The 18,289-nt window shown below is 37.6% G+C and overlaps 1 protein-coding gene across 4 annotated transcripts in view; it reads left to right on the top strand.

Annotated features, from left to right (window-relative positions):
- DENND4C (DENN domain containing 4C) overlaps nucleotides 1-18,289 on the top strand; it is a 136,660-nt gene that overhangs the window by 80,608 nt on the left and 37,763 nt on the right. For all 4 annotated transcript variants that reach the window (XM_003822602.7, XM_008976179.6, XM_034967220.2 and 1 more), the window contains 7 exons: nucleotides 6,101-6,246; nucleotides 7,712-7,747; nucleotides 7,837-7,967; nucleotides 9,797-9,929; nucleotides 13,759-13,965; nucleotides 16,839-16,967; nucleotides 18,135-18,279. In XM_003822602.7, coding sequence (XP_003822650.3) covers nucleotides 6,101-6,246; nucleotides 7,712-7,747; nucleotides 7,837-7,967; nucleotides 9,797-9,929; nucleotides 13,759-13,965; nucleotides 16,839-16,967; nucleotides 18,135-18,279 — 927 coding nt within the window. The remainder of the gene's footprint in view (nucleotides 1-6,100; nucleotides 6,247-7,711; nucleotides 7,748-7,836; nucleotides 7,968-9,796; nucleotides 9,930-13,758; nucleotides 13,966-16,838; nucleotides 16,968-18,134; nucleotides 18,280-18,289) is intronic.

Raw genomic sequence — 18,289 nt, 5'->3', positions numbered from 1 at the left:
GGTGGTGTGTGCCTGTAATCCCAGCTATTCGGGAGGCTAAGGGAGGAGAATCACTTGAACTCGGGAGATGGAGGTTGCAGAGAGCCAAGATCATGCCACTGCACTGCAGCCTGGGCGACAAGAGTGAAACTCCATCTCAAAAAAATTAAAAAATAAAATAAATAAATAAATAAAGTTTTCTCATTAATAAAATGGGGGTGATACCTACTTCATGGTTGTGAAGATTAAATGAGAAAATATATGTGAAGCAATTGTACTAGTACAAGTAGTTTAAAATATTCACGATAACAGCTATTATCATTCATGGTAATAACAAAATGGAAATAGCCTCAAGAGGAAAAGCACAAGGCCTGCGGATTAGTTTGCTGGGGCTGCCATAACAAAGTACCACAGACTAGGTGGCTTAAACAACAGAAATTATTTTCTTGTGGTTTTGGAGGTTAAACTGAGATCAAGGTAGTTAGCAGGTTTGGTTTCTTCTGAAGCCTCTTCCCTTGGCTTGTAGATAGCTATTTTCTCCATGTGGTCTTCCTTCAATGTTTGTCTTATGTCCAAATATCCTCTTCTTACAAGGCTACCAGTCTTACTGAACTAGGATCTACCCAATAATCCTCATTTTAGCATAATTACCTCTTTAAAGACCCTGTCTCCAAATAGTTACATTCCGAGGTACTAGGGGCTAGGAACTTAATATATAAATTTTGGGCCAGGTGCAGTGGCTCATGCCTGTAATCCCAGCACTTTGGGAGGCCAAGGCAGGCTGATCACCTGAGGTCAGGAGCTTGAGACCAGTCTGGCCAACATGGCAAAACCCCGTCTCTACTAAAAATACAAAAATTAGCCAGGCATGGTGGTGCATGCCTGTAATCCCAGCTACTCAGGAGGCTGAGGCAGGAGAATCGCTTCATCCCGGGAGGCAGAAGTTGCCGTGAGCCAAGATCACTGTACTCCAGCCTGGGCAACAAGAGTGAAACTTCATCTCAAAAAAAAAAAAAAAGTATATATATATATATATACACACATACACACACACACACACATATATACATATATATATAAACATATATGTATAAACATTTGTGTTTTTATATATACACATATATATACACACACATATATACACATATGTATATAAACATTTGTGTTTTTATATATACACATATATATACACACACACATATATATACACATATGTATATATAAATTTTGAGGGGGACACAGTTTCACTCATGACAGCACATTTGGGAAAAAAGATTAGATGGTACAATTTGACCAGAGTGATGAGCTTTAGAGGTGCTGTGGAAGATAAGGCTGAAAATAAGATTAGGCTCAGATTGTGGGTAGTTATAAATGCCAGATGAAGAATATGGATTGTACGGAAGTGACATCACTAAAGGAATTTGAAAAGATACTTACTCAGTTTCTAGGCCCTAAAGTTTTATTGTAAACAGTCCAGCATTTGGTCTACTAGGGGACACAGACATTAGACAAGAAAAAAATGTAATACTAACTATCTTAATAAGTGTGTTTCGAAGGAAAGTATTGGTTACAGTGAGAGTGCTAGTTAGGTCAGAGAAATATTCCTTGAAGAAATAACAAGGAATATTAGTGTCCTAAGGTATCCTTTAGTGTGCTGCTTTTAAGTTTGGGCCTAAAAAAAGCAATAGGAATTAACTAGGGATTTTGTATATGTGGTTTTGGCTTAATTTATCCTTATGTTGTTATTTACCATTTCTTCTGCCACTTATATTCCTGTAAACTTGTGGTAGGTTCAAGAGCTGCAGTGTCCGGTAGAAATATAACGTAAGCCACATATAAAATTTAAAATTATTTTAGTAGCCACAATAAAAAAGTAAAAAATAGGGGGAAAATAGTAGCATTTCAGCATGTAATCAGATTTTTAAAATCATTGATGAAATCTTTTACATTTTTTTTTCACAAACATCTTTTTTTTTTTTTTAAAGACAGAGTCTTGCTGTGTTGCCCAGGTGAAATGTAGTGGTGCAGTCTTGGCTCACTGCAACCTCTGCCTCCCAGGCTCAAGTGATTCTCCCGCCTCAGCCTCCCTAATAGCTGGGATTACAGGCGCGCACCACCATGCCTGGCTAATTTTTGTATTTTAAGTGGAGACGAGGTTTAGCCATGTTGGCCAGACTGGTCTCGAACTCCTGACCTCAGGTGATCTGCCTGCCTCGGCCTTCCAAAATGCTGGGATTACAGGCGTGAGCCACTGCGCTCGGCCCACATCTTTGAATTCTGGCATGTATTTTTTAGTTAGTGTGTCTTAATTTGGGTCAGTTACATTTCAAGTGCTAAATTGCCATATGAAGGTAGTGGTTACTGAATTAAACAGTGCAGATGTAGGGGCTTGGTTAAATTCAGGTTTAATTCTCTTGGCAAGCAGTGCCAAAATACATGGTGCTCACTTCTTCCTATTGCATCATCTTATGAGGCACATGCATGTCTGGCTGTCCTACTTTTAGTGTTCCTAATAGGTTTAAAGTGTTGTCACCCTCACTCATTCATTGTAGTTCACCCATCAGCCTTTGACTTACTTGGTTTAGCAGCCTTTGCTGATCATTGCCTGGATCCACTAGAAGGAAAGAAAGCCTTTCATTATAACTTGTGGAGAATAATTTATTTCTATTTTATTTAAGCTTTTCTCTACTAATTAGTATCTAAAAGGGATGGCAATCAGGACCACAGCATCAAAGAAAGAAAGGCTGCAGAGAAAACCATGTTTGAAATGGTGGCATTAACCAGGTTATGCAGGATCTTTTAGGATTAGTGCTGGTTTCAGTTTTTATCCTAAGAGTAATTGGAAGCCTGTAAAGGATATTTCATTAGGTAATAGGATCAGATTTGCATTTTTAAAAAAATCACTCTTTGAAATGTTAAAAAGAAGAATCTCCTTGGCTTCCATACAGAGATTGCACTGGAGACATTGAAGCATAGATCTACTAATTAGGAAGTTGTCACATTGGTTCTAGGGATTATTAGAGGTGACTTGGATTAATTGATGATAGTGTGAATAGAAGAGTGATTTTTTTAGGAATTAGATTGAGTAGAACCTGGTGATTGAATATGGAATGTAAGGTAGAGTGGGAGATATCAAGAGCACCTTTGAGGTTTTTGCCTTTAACAACCAAGTGAATGGCCATGCCCTTTATAAGAAGTAAAACAACAGAAAAAAGGGAAGGAGCAGATCGAAGGTTTGTTTTTTTTTGTTTGTTTTGTTTTTGTTTTTGTTTTTTAGATGGAAAAAAGAGACTTGAGTATGCTGATGAGAAATAGCTAATACAGGCCAGACGCAGTGGCTCACGCCTGTAATCCCAGCATTTTGGGAGGCTGAGGCAGGTGGATCACCTGAGGTCAGGAGTTTGAGATCAGCCTGGCCAACATGGCGAAAGCCTGTCTCTACTAAAAATACAAAAATTAGCGCATGCCTGTAGTCCCAGCTACTCGGGAGGCTGAGGCAGGAGAATCACTCGAACCTGGGAGGTGGAGGTTGTAGTGAGCCGAGATCACGCCACTGAACACCAGCCTGGGTAATAGAGCGAGACTCCATCTCAAAAAAGAAAAAAAAAAAGAGAAATAGCTAATAGAGAGGGAGATTTATCCTGAGAACACTGGAAGGGGCTGGAATCCTGAAGTCATGTGATGGTTTGTCCTTAGATAGGAGGAGGGACATATCCACTGTAAAAAGGCAGAAGGAATAAATGATAGCTGTTAAAGAGTCATAAATTATGTAGTGAGATAGTGTACATAGTTTCTATTTAATGATCTGCATTTTCATTGCACTGAAGTATGCTCATTTAGGGGTGCAGAGGGGGCACAAAAAACATGAAGGGTGAGCGCATTACAAATTGGAAATAGTTGTGAAAACATGTGAAGAGGAAAATTAAATTGATTCCAGAAATGTAGTAGGGTTGTTGGTGAGGGATGAAGGTATAAGTGCTTCTGTTCTGCCTAGTTGTGGAACTTTTTTTCCCCTTAACTTGTGCTCAGCCACCCTAATGCAGATCCAGAGAAGGCAAGTAGTACATTCCTCCAGAGCTGGGTTATGCTAGGTAGGTTTAACCAAAAAGACAAAAGAGCAAAGGGGTTGAGAGTATTGACAAAACAGTAATTGAAATGATGGATATAGCATGGAATCAGTATTGGACAGAGAAAGAAGTGAAGATGGGAGGATGTACATAGAGGTAAAAGGGCCAGTGGAGGCCAGGCGCGGTGGCTCAGGCCTGTAATCCCAGCACTTTCGGAGGCCGAGGTGGGCGGATCACGAGGTCAGGAGATGGAGACCATCCTGGCTAACACAGTGAAAAATTAGCCAGGCGTGGTGGCGGGCGCCTGTAGTCCCAGCTACTCAGGAAGCTGAGGCAGGAGAATGGCATGAACCCGGGAGGCAGAGCTTGCAGTGAGCCAAGATTGACTGCACTCCAGCCTGGGCAATACAGCGAAACTTCATCTCAAAAAAAAAAAAAAAAAAGGGCCAGTGGATTGGAGATTTCAATGAGCCTTCCCTCTCTGCTCCCCGCACAAAAAACCCAAAAAACCCTAAAACACTTAGTAGAAATACTTAATTAAGGAGACCAGATAGGCAGAGGTAATGGGCTGGGAGTGATGTGAAAAAGAGATTTGAGAGGCAATGTTGTTTTGAATGCTAGCAAGGAAAGTCAAGGGACTGTGACTGTGTGTTGAAGTTGGTGATTGAGGTAGGATGGAGCATAGGATCACTGAAAATCAAGGAATGAAGGCTGGGCATGATGGCTCATGCCTGTAATTCTACCACTTTGGGAGGCTGAGATGGGAGGATCGCTTGAGGCCAGGAGTTTGAGACCAGCCTTGTCTCATAGCAAGACATAGCAAGACACCCATCTCTTAAAAGAAAAGAGGCTAGGTGCAGTGGCTCACGCCTGTAATCCCAGAACTTTGGGAGGCCGAGGCGGGCTGATCACCTTCAAGACCAGCCTGGCCAACACGGTGAAACCGTCTCTACTAAAAATACAAAAATTAGCCAATCGTGGTGATGGGCACCTGTAATCCCAGCTACTCAGGAGGCTGAGGCAGGAGAATCACTTGAACATGGGAGGCAGAGGTTGCAGTAAGCCAAGATCACACTACTGCACTCCAGCCTGGGCGACAGAGCTAGACTCTGTCTGGAAAAAAAAAAAAAAAAAAAGAGGAATGAAGAAGAATCTAAAGTGTTTTCATGGTTTGTGCTTCTGGGTGTGGAAGAATGATGGTGGTAGGAATTAGAAAGGAGGAGACCTTGAATCAAATGCCGTGGTCTTCAGTGAATGAAGGAGTGTCCCTGAAATCAATAGATGACTACGATTAATAGAGGAATTTGTGGAATAGTCAGATGCTTGAAACTTTAATGAGCAGAAATTTTAAAAACACAATACAGAAATAATGGTCTTGCGACATTAAAGAGGAAGGACATTGACTCTTTGGAAATTGACCATGGACTCAAGAGTATGCAGAGTATCAGAGAAATTTCTACTTAAAAGTTGTAGAGCTGGAGGTTCCTTATAGGGGATTTAGATTTCAGTGAAGAGTTTGATAGAAGTATTTTTCGTGGTTTAATTAGGCAGAAGGAGCTATATATACAGTTACCACAGGTTGAGCTTCCCTAATCTAAAAATCCAAAACCTGAGATGCTGCAGAATCTGAAACTTTCTGAGGGCTGACATTATGCCACAAGTGGAAAATTCTGCACGTAAGTACTTAACACACACTTTGTTTCATGCACAAGATCATTGAAAATATTGTATAACATTCCCTTCAGACTGTGTGTATAATGTATATGTGAAACATAAGTGAATTTCCTGTTTACTTGGGTCTCATCCCCAAGATATGTGATTGTGCACATGCAAATATTTCAAAATCTTAAAAAAAAAAATCCAAAATCTGAAACACTTTTGGTCCCAAGCATTTCAGATAAGAGATAGTCAACCTATAGAAGCTTCTTTTTAAATGTGGATATATATATGTATATATAAAGAGAATGTAATATAGATAAGTACAAGTTTAATGTTTCCTATAATATCGAATTCCAGTTTAAAATTTGAATTTAATCATATTTTGTTTTCCTCAGGATTTTTAAAAAGTCGAGATCGTGCCTATGCAAAATTCTATACCCTTTTATCCAAAACACAGATTTTTATTCGTTTCATTGAAGAATGCAGTTTTGTAAGTGATAAAGATACTGGATTAGCATTTTTTGATGACTGCATAGAAAAGGTAAAAGTTTGTACTTATACTAGTGTTTAGAAAAAAAAGTTTGCCTTACCTGTGTAATTATCATTGTTATTGTTAGTCTAGAGTGATATAAGGAAAACAGAGTAGGGTTGTGTATGTGTGTGTATGTGTTACCGATTCTGGGCTGAATATATGAATAAAATTCTTTGTGGTTTCAAGTTTCTACCACATGTAGCCAATTTTTCTATTCTTTATTCATTGATCCATTGATTGAAACAGCATCTCATTCTGTTACCCAGGCTGGGGTGCAGTGGCATGATCATAGCTCATTGCAACTTTGAACTTCTTGCCTGAAGTGATTTTCCCACCTTAGCCTTCTGAGTAGCTGGGACTACAGGCATGTGCTATGCCCAGCCAGTTTTTTAAATTTTTGGTAGAGATGACGTCTCACTGTATTGCCGAGGCTGGTCTCAAACTCCTGGGCTCAAGTGATCCTCCCGCCTTGGCCTCCCAAATCCTTGGGATTGCAGGATGAGCCACCATGCCCAGCCAGTAAATTTTCTCTTTAAATCTCACTTTCGTTTTACAACTATTGAGTTGTAAAACTAAGAACATTTTCTTGAGCCTTGTGAGTTTATATTTTTTTAATTTAAATGAATAAGATTTAGTTTAAGATTTAGGTTTTTTAATTAAAAAATGTTTAGTTTTATGGGTAATAGAAGTTCTGTGTTCTTTTGTTTTAATGTCTTTCCAGATTCTTTTGCCTAATATGTTTCTTTCGTTCTAATGGAGGGTGGAAATACGTTAAATTTTAAAGCTTTACCCACCCATCCTAAGGAAGTTAAAATTGATTCTTGACTTGGTTATAATTTTCCCTAACTTTTAATATAATTCTTATTTTTGCTAAGTAGATCTTGGGGCCAATTGTTTATGCAAACTGGATATTATATAACATTTGAGATTGTATCCAAAAAAGTAGAATATTATGACATTAATTTTTATGGAAAAAAGTAGAATATTATGACATTAATTTTTATGGCCCCCTCATGATTCATGTGCCTTAGAAGATTTAAATAATTTTTTCCAATCAGTGTGATCCAAAATTCCAGGGATATAATTAAAACTATTCAACATTTTTGTTTATTTACAAAATTGATATTCCAGTATCTTCCAGTTATATGAGAAGTTTAATGTCAATCACTAATAAAGGAGCTTAATAATAATGAAATTTTTTATTTGAGAAGCCAGATAACCTTGTGATTGGTCATCTTTTGTCTTAAGGTTTACAAAACAACTAATCAAAATAGTTTTCTATCCTAATAGCCACAAGTAAAAAATTATGCTTTAGCCTAAGAGTATGTATTCAGCCTAAAAATATACTGTGCATGTTTTGTATCAGCTGGTACTGAAAAGGGGTAGTCTTTTTCTAAATCAGAATGTAAGATAAAAATGTCTATTAAATTCATAGTGGACATTTTCATTAAGAATCTGTTTTCTTTTTTTCTAGTTGTTTCCTGATAAAGGCACAGAGAAAACAGATAAGGTATGTTTTTCTTAGATTTTAAGGGTTGAAATTTCAGAATTAGATCTTGTTTGTATGCAAATTAATTGGGGAAAAATAATTATTTTCAGGTTGATTTTGATTCAGCAGAAGATACCAGATTGATAGAACTAGATGATTCACAGAAAAGTGAGCATACTGTATTTATAATGCCGCCAGAGCCACCTCCTGATGATGGAAAGGACCTGTCACCAAAGTACAGGTAGTAGGAAGTTTTAAAAGAGCTATTTAGGCACAGCCTATTAGTTTCTTTTAATTTTTATTAGTAGATATGTATATTAGTCTTTTGTGAAACTCATTTTCAGTATTAGTTCAGTGAACTAATGTAGATATTTTATGGAAATGCCACTAGGTGTTATAATTTAAGAATTGGATGGTATTGTCAGATGTTGATCATTGTTTACCTTAGTGTTTGTATTTTAATCTTTAAAAGTTTCAATTCTGAAGAAGAAAAATGTTACTTTTATGAGGCTCCCTGCTCCCTTTGGGAGTTTCATTTTGAAACAAAGACTGTGAAATTCTTATGAATTAGTAATTTACCAAGAAAACTTAAGGTAGAGGGCCAGGAATTTATTCTTTATTAAGATAAAGGATAGGATTTGGATGTGACTCTTTTAAGAAATTAGAATGGATTTTGTAGTTTTTTTATTGCTATAAATTTAATAAACTTAGAAAATCAAACCAAAATGGAAAACTAATACATCATTCTAGCACCAATACTTGTGTCTCTTAACAATTGTAGGTATGTATGTATCATGTGGATGTGTGTGTGTATGTATTGCATGTATGAGTTCATCAGGTAGATTCTCTTTGTAATCTATGTTTGCCTTTAGTGGTCTGAACATTTTCCCATGCCATTAAATATTTTTGTGCCTTATCGTTTGTAATGACCACATTGTATGCATTTATGATGATTTATTTAACTAGCCTCATGGATTTTTTTGTAGTTCTTTGCTATCTATATCTTTGTTATTTTCTTAGGCTGCATTTCTAAAAGAATTTCTAAAATAGAAAGTAAAGTAAGTACATTCCCAAAATAGAGAATTAATGTATAATATCAAGAGGACTGGATCAGAATGAGGAATGTATCTGGGATTGAATGGCTTGATTAAATACTATTTTGATTTCATGTTAACTATAGAATTCTTTTCTGCTTTGGCTTAACTACAAGAAATTGGAATCCAGATATTGACAAACAAGATAAAATCAAATATGGAAGGGCACTATATTCTGGAAGAAAATTGGCCAAAAGAAATAAGTAGACAATTTCCAAGAAATCCAAAGTCAATAATATAAAAATATGTTATGGTTTTTTGCATTCAAAGAAATGCAAACCAAAATGATGAATAGAAACCTTTTAGATTGAGAATAGGTTATGCTAGTAGTTAGAATGTATGTTTAAGTATAATCTTTTTTGAAATAATTTGATATTAATTATAATTTTAATTCTTTTGATAAACATGGACCTAGCAAATTCTATTATTGGGTATTTGTCCTGTGAAATTAAGCAAAGGTATTCACAAAGATATACATATGAAAATATTTAATTGGAGAAATTTAGAAACAGCCAACAACCTAATAATGTCCAGCAGTGAAAAACTGCTTAAATTGTGGTACATCCTTAAAATAAAAATTTTATGGATTTTTTTTATTTTAAATACCTATGCAAGGTAATTTTATGAAGAAAAACATAAAATTATGAAGTATACTAAAATTTTTTTAAACATAAATTATTGAATACATGGATTATCTTGAAAGAGTTATTTCTCCCTTTAAGTAAGATATCAGAGTTTTCTGTGTTTTAGAGATTGATTGAAAATAACAAATAGGGTGGGGAAGAGACAAAATTTTCATGAAGGTAGTCTCTGTATGTTATATCATTTAAAAATTTTGAAAAAGTATTTTTTCTATATAAGCATTTAAAATAATGTTGGATACTATTTGAAGTTTAGAAATATTTGCCTAAACGCTGGAATAATATGAAGAGTTGGTGTGTTTTAAATCAGCAGTTCTATTTTTTTTTTATTTTAGTTACAAATACTTTCCAAGACTGGACCTTAAGCTTTTTGACAGACCGCAGGAGTTGAAACTTTGTTTTAGTAGACACCCTACTGGGAATAGCATTACAAAGAGTCCAGCTCTCATGGCTAAGAGAACTAAACAGGTCAGATATTCTTTATCTAATACATGTTCATTTAAGATGCAAAATATGTATATGTGATATGCAGCTCATAGTTTAGAATGATCACCCACAACAACCATTTGAAGACTCACTTTGGTTGTTATTGAATTTAACTAGATTTCTTGCAAGCCTACTTAAAATATCAAGTCTGGGCCAAGCATGGTGGCTCACGCCTGTATCCCAGTACTTTCGGAGGCTGAGGTGAGCAGATCACTTGAGGTCAGGAGTTAGAGACCAGCCTGGCCAACATGGTGAAACCCCATCTCCATTAAAAATACAAAAATTAGCTGGGCGTGGTGTCAGGCGCCTGTGATCCCAGCTACTCAGGAGGCTAAGGCAGGAGAATCGCTTGAACCTGGGTGATGCAGGTTGCAGTGAGCTGAGATTGTGCCACTGCACTCCAGCCTGGGTGACAAGAGTGAAACTCCATCTCAAAAAAAGTCTATATATGTGTCTGTCTGTCTGTCTGTCTGTCTGTCTATCTATCTATCTATCAATCTATCAATCAAGGCTGAAGTTTTTGAATGCTTATATTTATGCTTTAAGACAATCTGTAGGAATTGGCCGGGCGCAGTGGCTCACCCCTGTAATCTCAGCACTTTGGGAGGCCGAGGCAGGTGGATCACCTGAGGTCAGGAGTTCGAGACCAGCCTGACCAACATGGAGAAACCCCGTCTCTACTAAAAATACAAAATTAGCTGGGCGTGGTGGTTGCATGCCTGTAATCCCAGCTACTGGGGAGGCTGAGACAGGAGAATTGCTTGAACCTGGGAGGCGGAGGTTGTGGTGAGCTAGGATTGAGCCATTGCACTCCAGCCTGGGCAACAAGAGCAAAATCCGTCTAAAAAAAAAAAGACTCTGTAGGAACCAAATACACTTTTTAGAAAACTTAATTGAAATATAATTCATATACCATACAGCATACCCACTTAAAGTGTATGATTTAGTGGCTTTTAGTATATTTACAGGTTTGTACAACTACCACCACAATTAATTTTAGAATATTTTCATCAACCCCAAAAGAAAGTTTGCATCCTTTAGCCATTAACCCCAATTCTCAATCCCCAGCAGCTCTAGGCAACCAGAAGTCTGTTTTCTGTCTACAAATTTGTCTATTCTGAGCATTTCAAGAGTAGAACTGCATAATATGTACTCTTTTGTGACTGGCATCTTTCATTTAGTGTAACATTTCAGGATTCATCCACGTAGCAGCATATATCAGTAATAATTTTTATTGCTGAATAATATTCCATTGTGTGGATATACCATATTTTATTTGTCTGTTCATAGACATGTGGATACTTCCTACTTTTTGGCTATTATGAATATTGCAAATGAACATTTGTGTATAAGTGTTTATATGGATGTATGTTTTTATTTCTTTGGGGTATATATCTAGGAGTAAATTGCTATGTCAGATGGTTACTCTGTGTTCAACCCTTTGAGGCACTTCCAGGCTGTTTTCCAAAGTGGCTGCTCCACTTTACATTCCCACCAGTAGTGTATGAGGGTTCCAGTTTCACAACATATCCTTGTCAATTCTTGTTATTGTTTGTCTTTTTGGTTATAACCATCTAGTGAGTAAGAAGTTGTATTTTAAATTTGCATTTCCCTAATGGCTAATGTAAATATACTTTATTCTAAGTATTACAATCCAAAGGGAGTTAACTTAGGACAACCTAGACATCTTGCTTTACTACTATATGTGATTTAGGTATAAAGAACTAAGCTGTGGTTACGTATGAGTTAAAATTAAACATCCTTTATACATACACTGACATTTTGGGGATATTCAAAATGTGGAAAATTTCACAATGAAAATCTTAGTTCAGGTTTTACTAATTTATGGGATAGTCCCCTAAATCCTAGAGATATCCTGAGGTATTTCCTAATTTCATACAGTTCATATTTCTTTCAATGTTGTCTGAAGAGAATACTAAAGAATTTTTTTTTACTGTTGCCAGCTAACAAAAGGCAAATTTCTAAAACGAGAAAATTTTGCTAACTCAGCCTCTAAATCTCATTTATAGCAGAATTTTTTTTTTCAGGCTAACTGGAAAAGAAAAGAACCATAAGATCTTAGAAAAACAAGGGCATGTATTTTTAAATATGTACTGAAGTGTCATGGAGATCGAGCTCAAAAGTAAAATTAATATACCAAGTTGGTTTTTTGTTTTTTTTTTTTTAAGATGGAGTCTCACTCTGTCACCCAGGCTGGAGTGCAGTGGCACGATTTCGGCTCACTGCAACCTCTGCCTCCCAGGTTCAAGCGATTCTCCTGCCTCAGCCTCCTGAGTAGCTGGGATTACAGGCGCCCACCAACACGCCCAGCTAATTTTTGTATTTTTAGTAGAGACAGGGCTTTACCATGTTGGCCAGGATGATCTCGATCTCTTGACCGTGTGATCCACCTGCCTCGGCCTCCCAAAGTGCTGGGATTATATACATGAGCTACCATGCCCAGCCCCAAGATTTTTTTATTTAGAACATAGACTAGCGAGGAATCTTTAGTGCAGAGCATAAAATGGCATTCTGATATATGTGATAGGTTCTGTAGTTTCTGGGAATATATATAGTTTGGTAAAGCTCAGCAGATGGCTGGGCACAGCAGCTCACGTCTATAATCCCAGCACTTTGGGAGGCTGAGGTGGGCAGATCACCTGAGGTCAGGAGTTCTAGACCAGTCTGGCCAACATGGTGAAACTCTGTCTCTACTAAAAATCCGCACAAAAAAATTAGCTGGGCGTGGTGGTGGGTGCCTGTAATCCCAGCTACTCAGGAGGCTGAGGCAGGAGAATCACTTGAACCCGGGAGGCAGTGGTTGCGGTGAGCTGAGATCACGCCATTGCACTCCAGCCTTGGCGACAAAAGCAAGACTCTGTCTCAAAAAAAACATAACAAAAAAAAAACACCAAAACTCACCAGATGATTTTGATACCTAATTTTCTCTTCTACCTAAATCTGAATGAAAATCAGAACTAGAAAACATGACTATCAAACTATTAGGAAAGTTTATGTTGACTGCAAAGGAGTAGGTCGTTTTTTTTTTTTTTTGAGATGGAGTATCGCTCTGTCGCCAGGCTGGAGTGCAGTGGCACAATCTCAGCTCACTGCAACTTCCCACTCCCTGGTTCAAGCAATTCTCCTGCCTCAAACTCCCGAGTAGCTGGGACCACAGGCACATGCCACCATGCGCGGCTAATTTTTGTATTTTTAGTAGAGACTGGGTTTCACCATGTTGGCCAGGCTGGTCTTAATCTCCTGACCTCGTGATCCATCTGCCTTGGCCTCCCAAAGTGCTAGGATTATAGGCATAAGCCACTGCACCTGGCCAGAAACAGGTCTTTTTTAAGGAGTCTGTCAGTGAGGGAGTTAACATAGACTGTAGCTTGGGAAGACAGAGTGGAAATCTTGGCAGGAGATAGCCTAGAGCATCTTAAACTTTAGCGAAGAGAAGAGTGAGAGGAATATCACTTTTTCACCCATCAAAAATGAGTTCCTTCTTTGTAAAAGACATGAGCCATTCTATTACAAAAAGATGAATGATCTTTGCTCTTAATTTCTACTCTGTTAAGAGACACATGCTTGCTAACAAGTAGATTTGGTATAGTATGAAGTATTACTGTAAATGAAATGTTCAGGGGAACCATTAACACTGATAAGCAGGAAGCCAGTCACAAAAGTCAACTTTGAAGTGCTTGATTTTAGGGGGTCAAGTTTTACTTAAATTCTCCTCTCCCTTTTCCTTCTCACTTCTCCCCTCACCCTAATGAATTTTAGTAAATATCATAATATTTTATTCTCTTTCCAGGAAATAAAAACAGCTCATAAATTGGCGAAGAGATGTTATACAAATCCACCACAGTGGGCCAAGTGTCTGTTTAGTCATTGTTACAGTTTATGGTTTATTTGTCTTCCGGCCTATGTTAGAGTTTCTCATCCTAAAGTCAGAGCACTTCAGCAGGCATATGATGTACTTATTAAGATGAGGAAAACAGATGTGGATCCCTTAGATGAGGCAAGTATAACAAATTGACATTGTTTCTAAGGTAAATTTTATTTTTGTACTTCTAATAAAATCTGGGTGTAAGTTGCTTTAAAGTGTGCTCAAGCATTTTCATTAAGCAGGAAAGGTAAAACTATTACTGTTTCATGGAGCTGGTGCATATTACTTGTTTATTTTTTATTTTAATTATTGATTTATTTTTGTGACAGAGTCTCACTCTGTCACCCAGGCTGGAGTTCAGCAGTGCGTCCTTGGCTCCCTGCAACCTCTGCCTCCCGGGTTCAGACAGTTCTTGTGCCTCCCGAGTAGCTGGAGTTACAGGCACATGTCACCATACCTGGCTAATTTTTTTTTTTTTTTTGTATTTTTAATAGAGATGGGGTCTCACCGTGTTGGCCAGGCTGGTCTCAAACTCCTGGCCTCAAGTGATCTGCCTGCCTCAGCTCTCAGTGCTGGGATTACAGGCGTGAGCCATCACATCCGGCCATGTTTGTTTATTTTTAAAGAGATGGAGTCTCACTCCTCTCTCGCCCAGGCTGGAGTGCGGTTGTGTGATCATGGCTCACTGTAGCCTTGAACTCCTGGGCTCAAGCAATTCTCCCACCTGTCTCCCAGGTAGCTAGGGCTTCAGGCATACAGTCCTGCGCCTGGCATATGGTTTTTCTGTTTTTGATTTTTTTTTTTTTTTTTTAAGGGATGGAGTCTCACTTTGTTGCCTAGGCTGGTCTTGAACTCCTGGCTCTTGAACCCCCACCTTGGACTCCCAAAGTGCAGGGATTACAGGCATGAGCCACTGTGGCTGGCTTCATTTTATTCTTAATATAACTTTATTGGGGAGCAGATAGGGAATAGGCTTTTAGTAAGTGGCTTTCCACTTAGGACTGTGTCCTAAGGTGAGTTATATAATCTATTTAAAAATATATTTTTAATTTATATTTAAATATATATATATACTCGTGCCCAAGCTGGAGTGCAGTGGCACTGTCACAGCTCACTGTAGCCTAGAACTTAAGGGCTCAAGTGATCTTCCTGCCTCAGCCTCCTGAGTAGCTGGGAGTACAGGTGCACACCACCACGTCTAATTTTTTTAGTTTTATTTTTTGTAGAGATGGGGTCTCGATATGTTACCTGGGCTGGTCTCAAACTCATGGTGTCAAGCCATCCTTCTACTTGGCCTCCCAAAGTGCCAAGATTATAAATATGAGCCACTGCACCTGGCCTGTGTAACCTATTTGTGTTTTGGATTATCTATTAGAAAATGTAGCTTTGAACTTCTCAACTTTGGCACTATTGATATTTTGGCCCACACAATTGTTTATTTTAGGGGCCTGTCTTGTACATTGTGTAGGATGTTTAGTAGCATCCCTGGCCTCTACCAACTGTATGCCTCTCTTTCCCTGCACAGATCATGACAATCAAAAATGTTCCCGGAGAGCGAAATTGCTCCTGGAGAACCACTGAGGTAGATAATAATAGTTAGCACCTTCATCATAAGGTTAGTTTGAAGGTTAGTTAAATCAGTTAATATACTTAAAGTGCCTAGTTCATAGTAAGCACTCAGTGAATGATGTACTAGACATTTTCATGCATTTTCTCTCTCAAGCCTTAGAAACCATCCTAAGAAGTAGATACTGATACTATCCAGCTAATGGCTGAGGAAACTGAGGCACTTATTTAGCTTTTTCCAATGCTGTTTTTCCCTTTAAAAATTATTTTTGGTGTTAAGATAACTATAAATGATGTTTTGAACTAGATTAGAATTAAAAATGAAAAGTCTTTGCTAATAATGTTACAGTATATTTAACTGTCTTCTCATTCTTTTAAAGACAAATCCTATTTGTTCTGTAGGCATTTTGGAGATACTGTCTTTAATTCCTTTGGCATTGAATGGAAAGCATAGTGATTGGGGAGAGAGAGACTTTAATTATGCTTGATTTTATTTATATTTATTTATTTATTTTTTATTTAGAGACAGTTTTACTCTTTTCCTCTAGGCTAGCATGCAGTGGCGCAGTCTTGGCTCACTACAGTCTCCGACTCCTGGGTTCCAGCAATTCGACTGCCTCACTCTCCCAAAGTAGCTGGGACTACAAGTGCATGCCACCACGCCTGGCTAATTTTTGTATATATTTTTTTGTAGAGATGGGGTTTCACTGTGTTGGCCAGGCTGATCTCGAACTCCTGACCTCAGGTGATCTGCCTGCCTGGGCCTCCCAAAATTCTGGGATTACAGGCATGAGCTACTGCTCCCGTCCTCTATCCTTGATTTTAGAAATGAATTACCTCTCAAATTATGAGGAGTAATAGTCTTTCTCTTTGTATAGATTTAGTTACTCAAACAAATGGAACATGGACACATATGTCTTATATGAAATGGTTAATAATGATGATACTTGCATTAATGAATAGGTTTGTTTTTTGGTTTTTTTTTTTTTCTTTTTTTTTTTTGAGACAGAGTCTCACTCTGTTGCCCAGGCTGGAGTGCAGTGGCGTGATCTGGGCTCATTACAACCTCTACCTCCTGGGTTCAAGCGATTCTCGTGCCTCAGCCTCCCAAGTAGCTGGGATTACAGGTATGCACCACCATGCCCATCTAATTTTTGTACTGTTAGTAGGGATGGGGTTTCACCATGTTGGCCAGGTTGGTCTCGAACTCCTGACCTCAGGTGATCCACCCGTCTCAGCCTCCCTAAGTGCTGTGAGGCATGAGCCACTGTGCCCAGCCTGAATAGGTCTTAAAAATAATTTGCTAAGATGCTCAAAGCAGAACAAAGGAGAAAATACTGCTTAATAACTTCATGGAAAGAATTCAGTAAAATCTCTACAATTCACAGATAGATTAGTATACTAATTACTGACACTGATTTTTTTGTTGTTGTTGTTAGGTGTGCTATCGAGTAGTGATGCAGCTTTGTGGACTTTGGGGTCATCCTGTTTTAGCAGTGAGAGTCTTATTTGAAATGAAAACTGCTAGGATAAAGCCTAATGCTATTACTTATGGTTATTATAATAAGGTAAGTAGGATCGACATTATTCAAGATGTGGTGCTTATTAAGAATGATTATTTTGTATACCTTTTGTTATTCATGAAACTCCTATTAAAGGAAGTTTTGGGATATAATTTTTTTATAATTTTTATAATTATTAAAAATTGACAAAAAGTATATATATTTATCATGTACAATATGATGTTTTGAGATATGTATATTGTGGAATGGCTCAATCGAGCTATTAAATAATTAACATATGCCTTCATTGTTTTGTGGTGAGAACACTTCTAATCTCTTAGAAATTTTCAAAATACAATACATTGTTATTAACTGTAGTCCCCATGTTGTTCAATAGATCTCTTGAATTTATTTCTCCTACTGAACTGAAATTTTGTATCCTTTGACCAACATCTTCCAGTGTCCCCTTTCCCCTTACCTCCCAAAGCCCCTGGTAACCATAGTTATAGTCTCTGCTTTTATGGGTTTCACTTTCTTGGATCTCATATATATGTGAGATCTTGCGGTATTTGTCTTTCTGTGCCTGGCTTATTTCACTTACCATAATGTCCTCTGGGTTCATTCATATTGTCACAAATTACTGGGTTTCCTTTTTTATTTCAGGCTGAATAGTATTTTGTTGTGTATATATACCACATTTTCTTCATCCATTCGTACACTGATAAACACTTAGGTTGATTTCCTATGTTGGTTATTGTGAATAATGCTGCAATAAACATGGGAGTACAGATCTCTCTTCAATATACTGATTTCATTTCTTTTGCATATCTATACCCAGTAATAGGATTGCTGAGTGATATGGTAGCTCTAGTTTTAATTTTTTGAGGAAACTCTATACTGTTTGTGAGGAATCTTTTTAATGGCTGTACTAATTTGCATTTCCACCAAGAGTGTGTAGGGGTTCTTTTGTCCACATCCTTAATCAACATCTTTTGTTTTTTTGATAATAATTATTCTAACAAGTATGAGGTGATAAGATATCTCATTGTAGTCTTAATTTGCCTTTCTCTGATGTTTAGTAATGTTTAGCATTTTTTAATATACCTCTTGGCCAGTATAACTTTTTATATTTGTGTATATATATATATAAACATACACACACACATATATGTATGTATTTTTAAAATCAGATATTGCTAATGAACATTATTTTTACCCTTATTTTACCTTTAGGTAGTCTTGGAGAGCCCGTGGCCTAGCAGTACCCGCAGTGGTATCTTCTTATGGACGAAGGTACGGAATGTGGTACGTGGCTTGGCACAGTTTAGGCAGCCACTTAAAAAGACTGTGCAAAGGTCACAGGTCTCCTCAATATCAGGTAATACATA

Source organism: Pan paniscus, chromosome 11, assembly GCF_029289425.2.
Source record: "Pan paniscus chromosome 11, NHGRI_mPanPan1-v2.0_pri, whole genome shotgun sequence".
NCBI classification, from domain to species: domain Eukaryota; kingdom Metazoa; phylum Chordata; class Mammalia; order Primates; family Hominidae; genus Pan; species Pan paniscus.
Note: the sequence above shows the minus strand (reverse complement) of the source record. Positions and strands in the feature narration are given on the sequence as shown.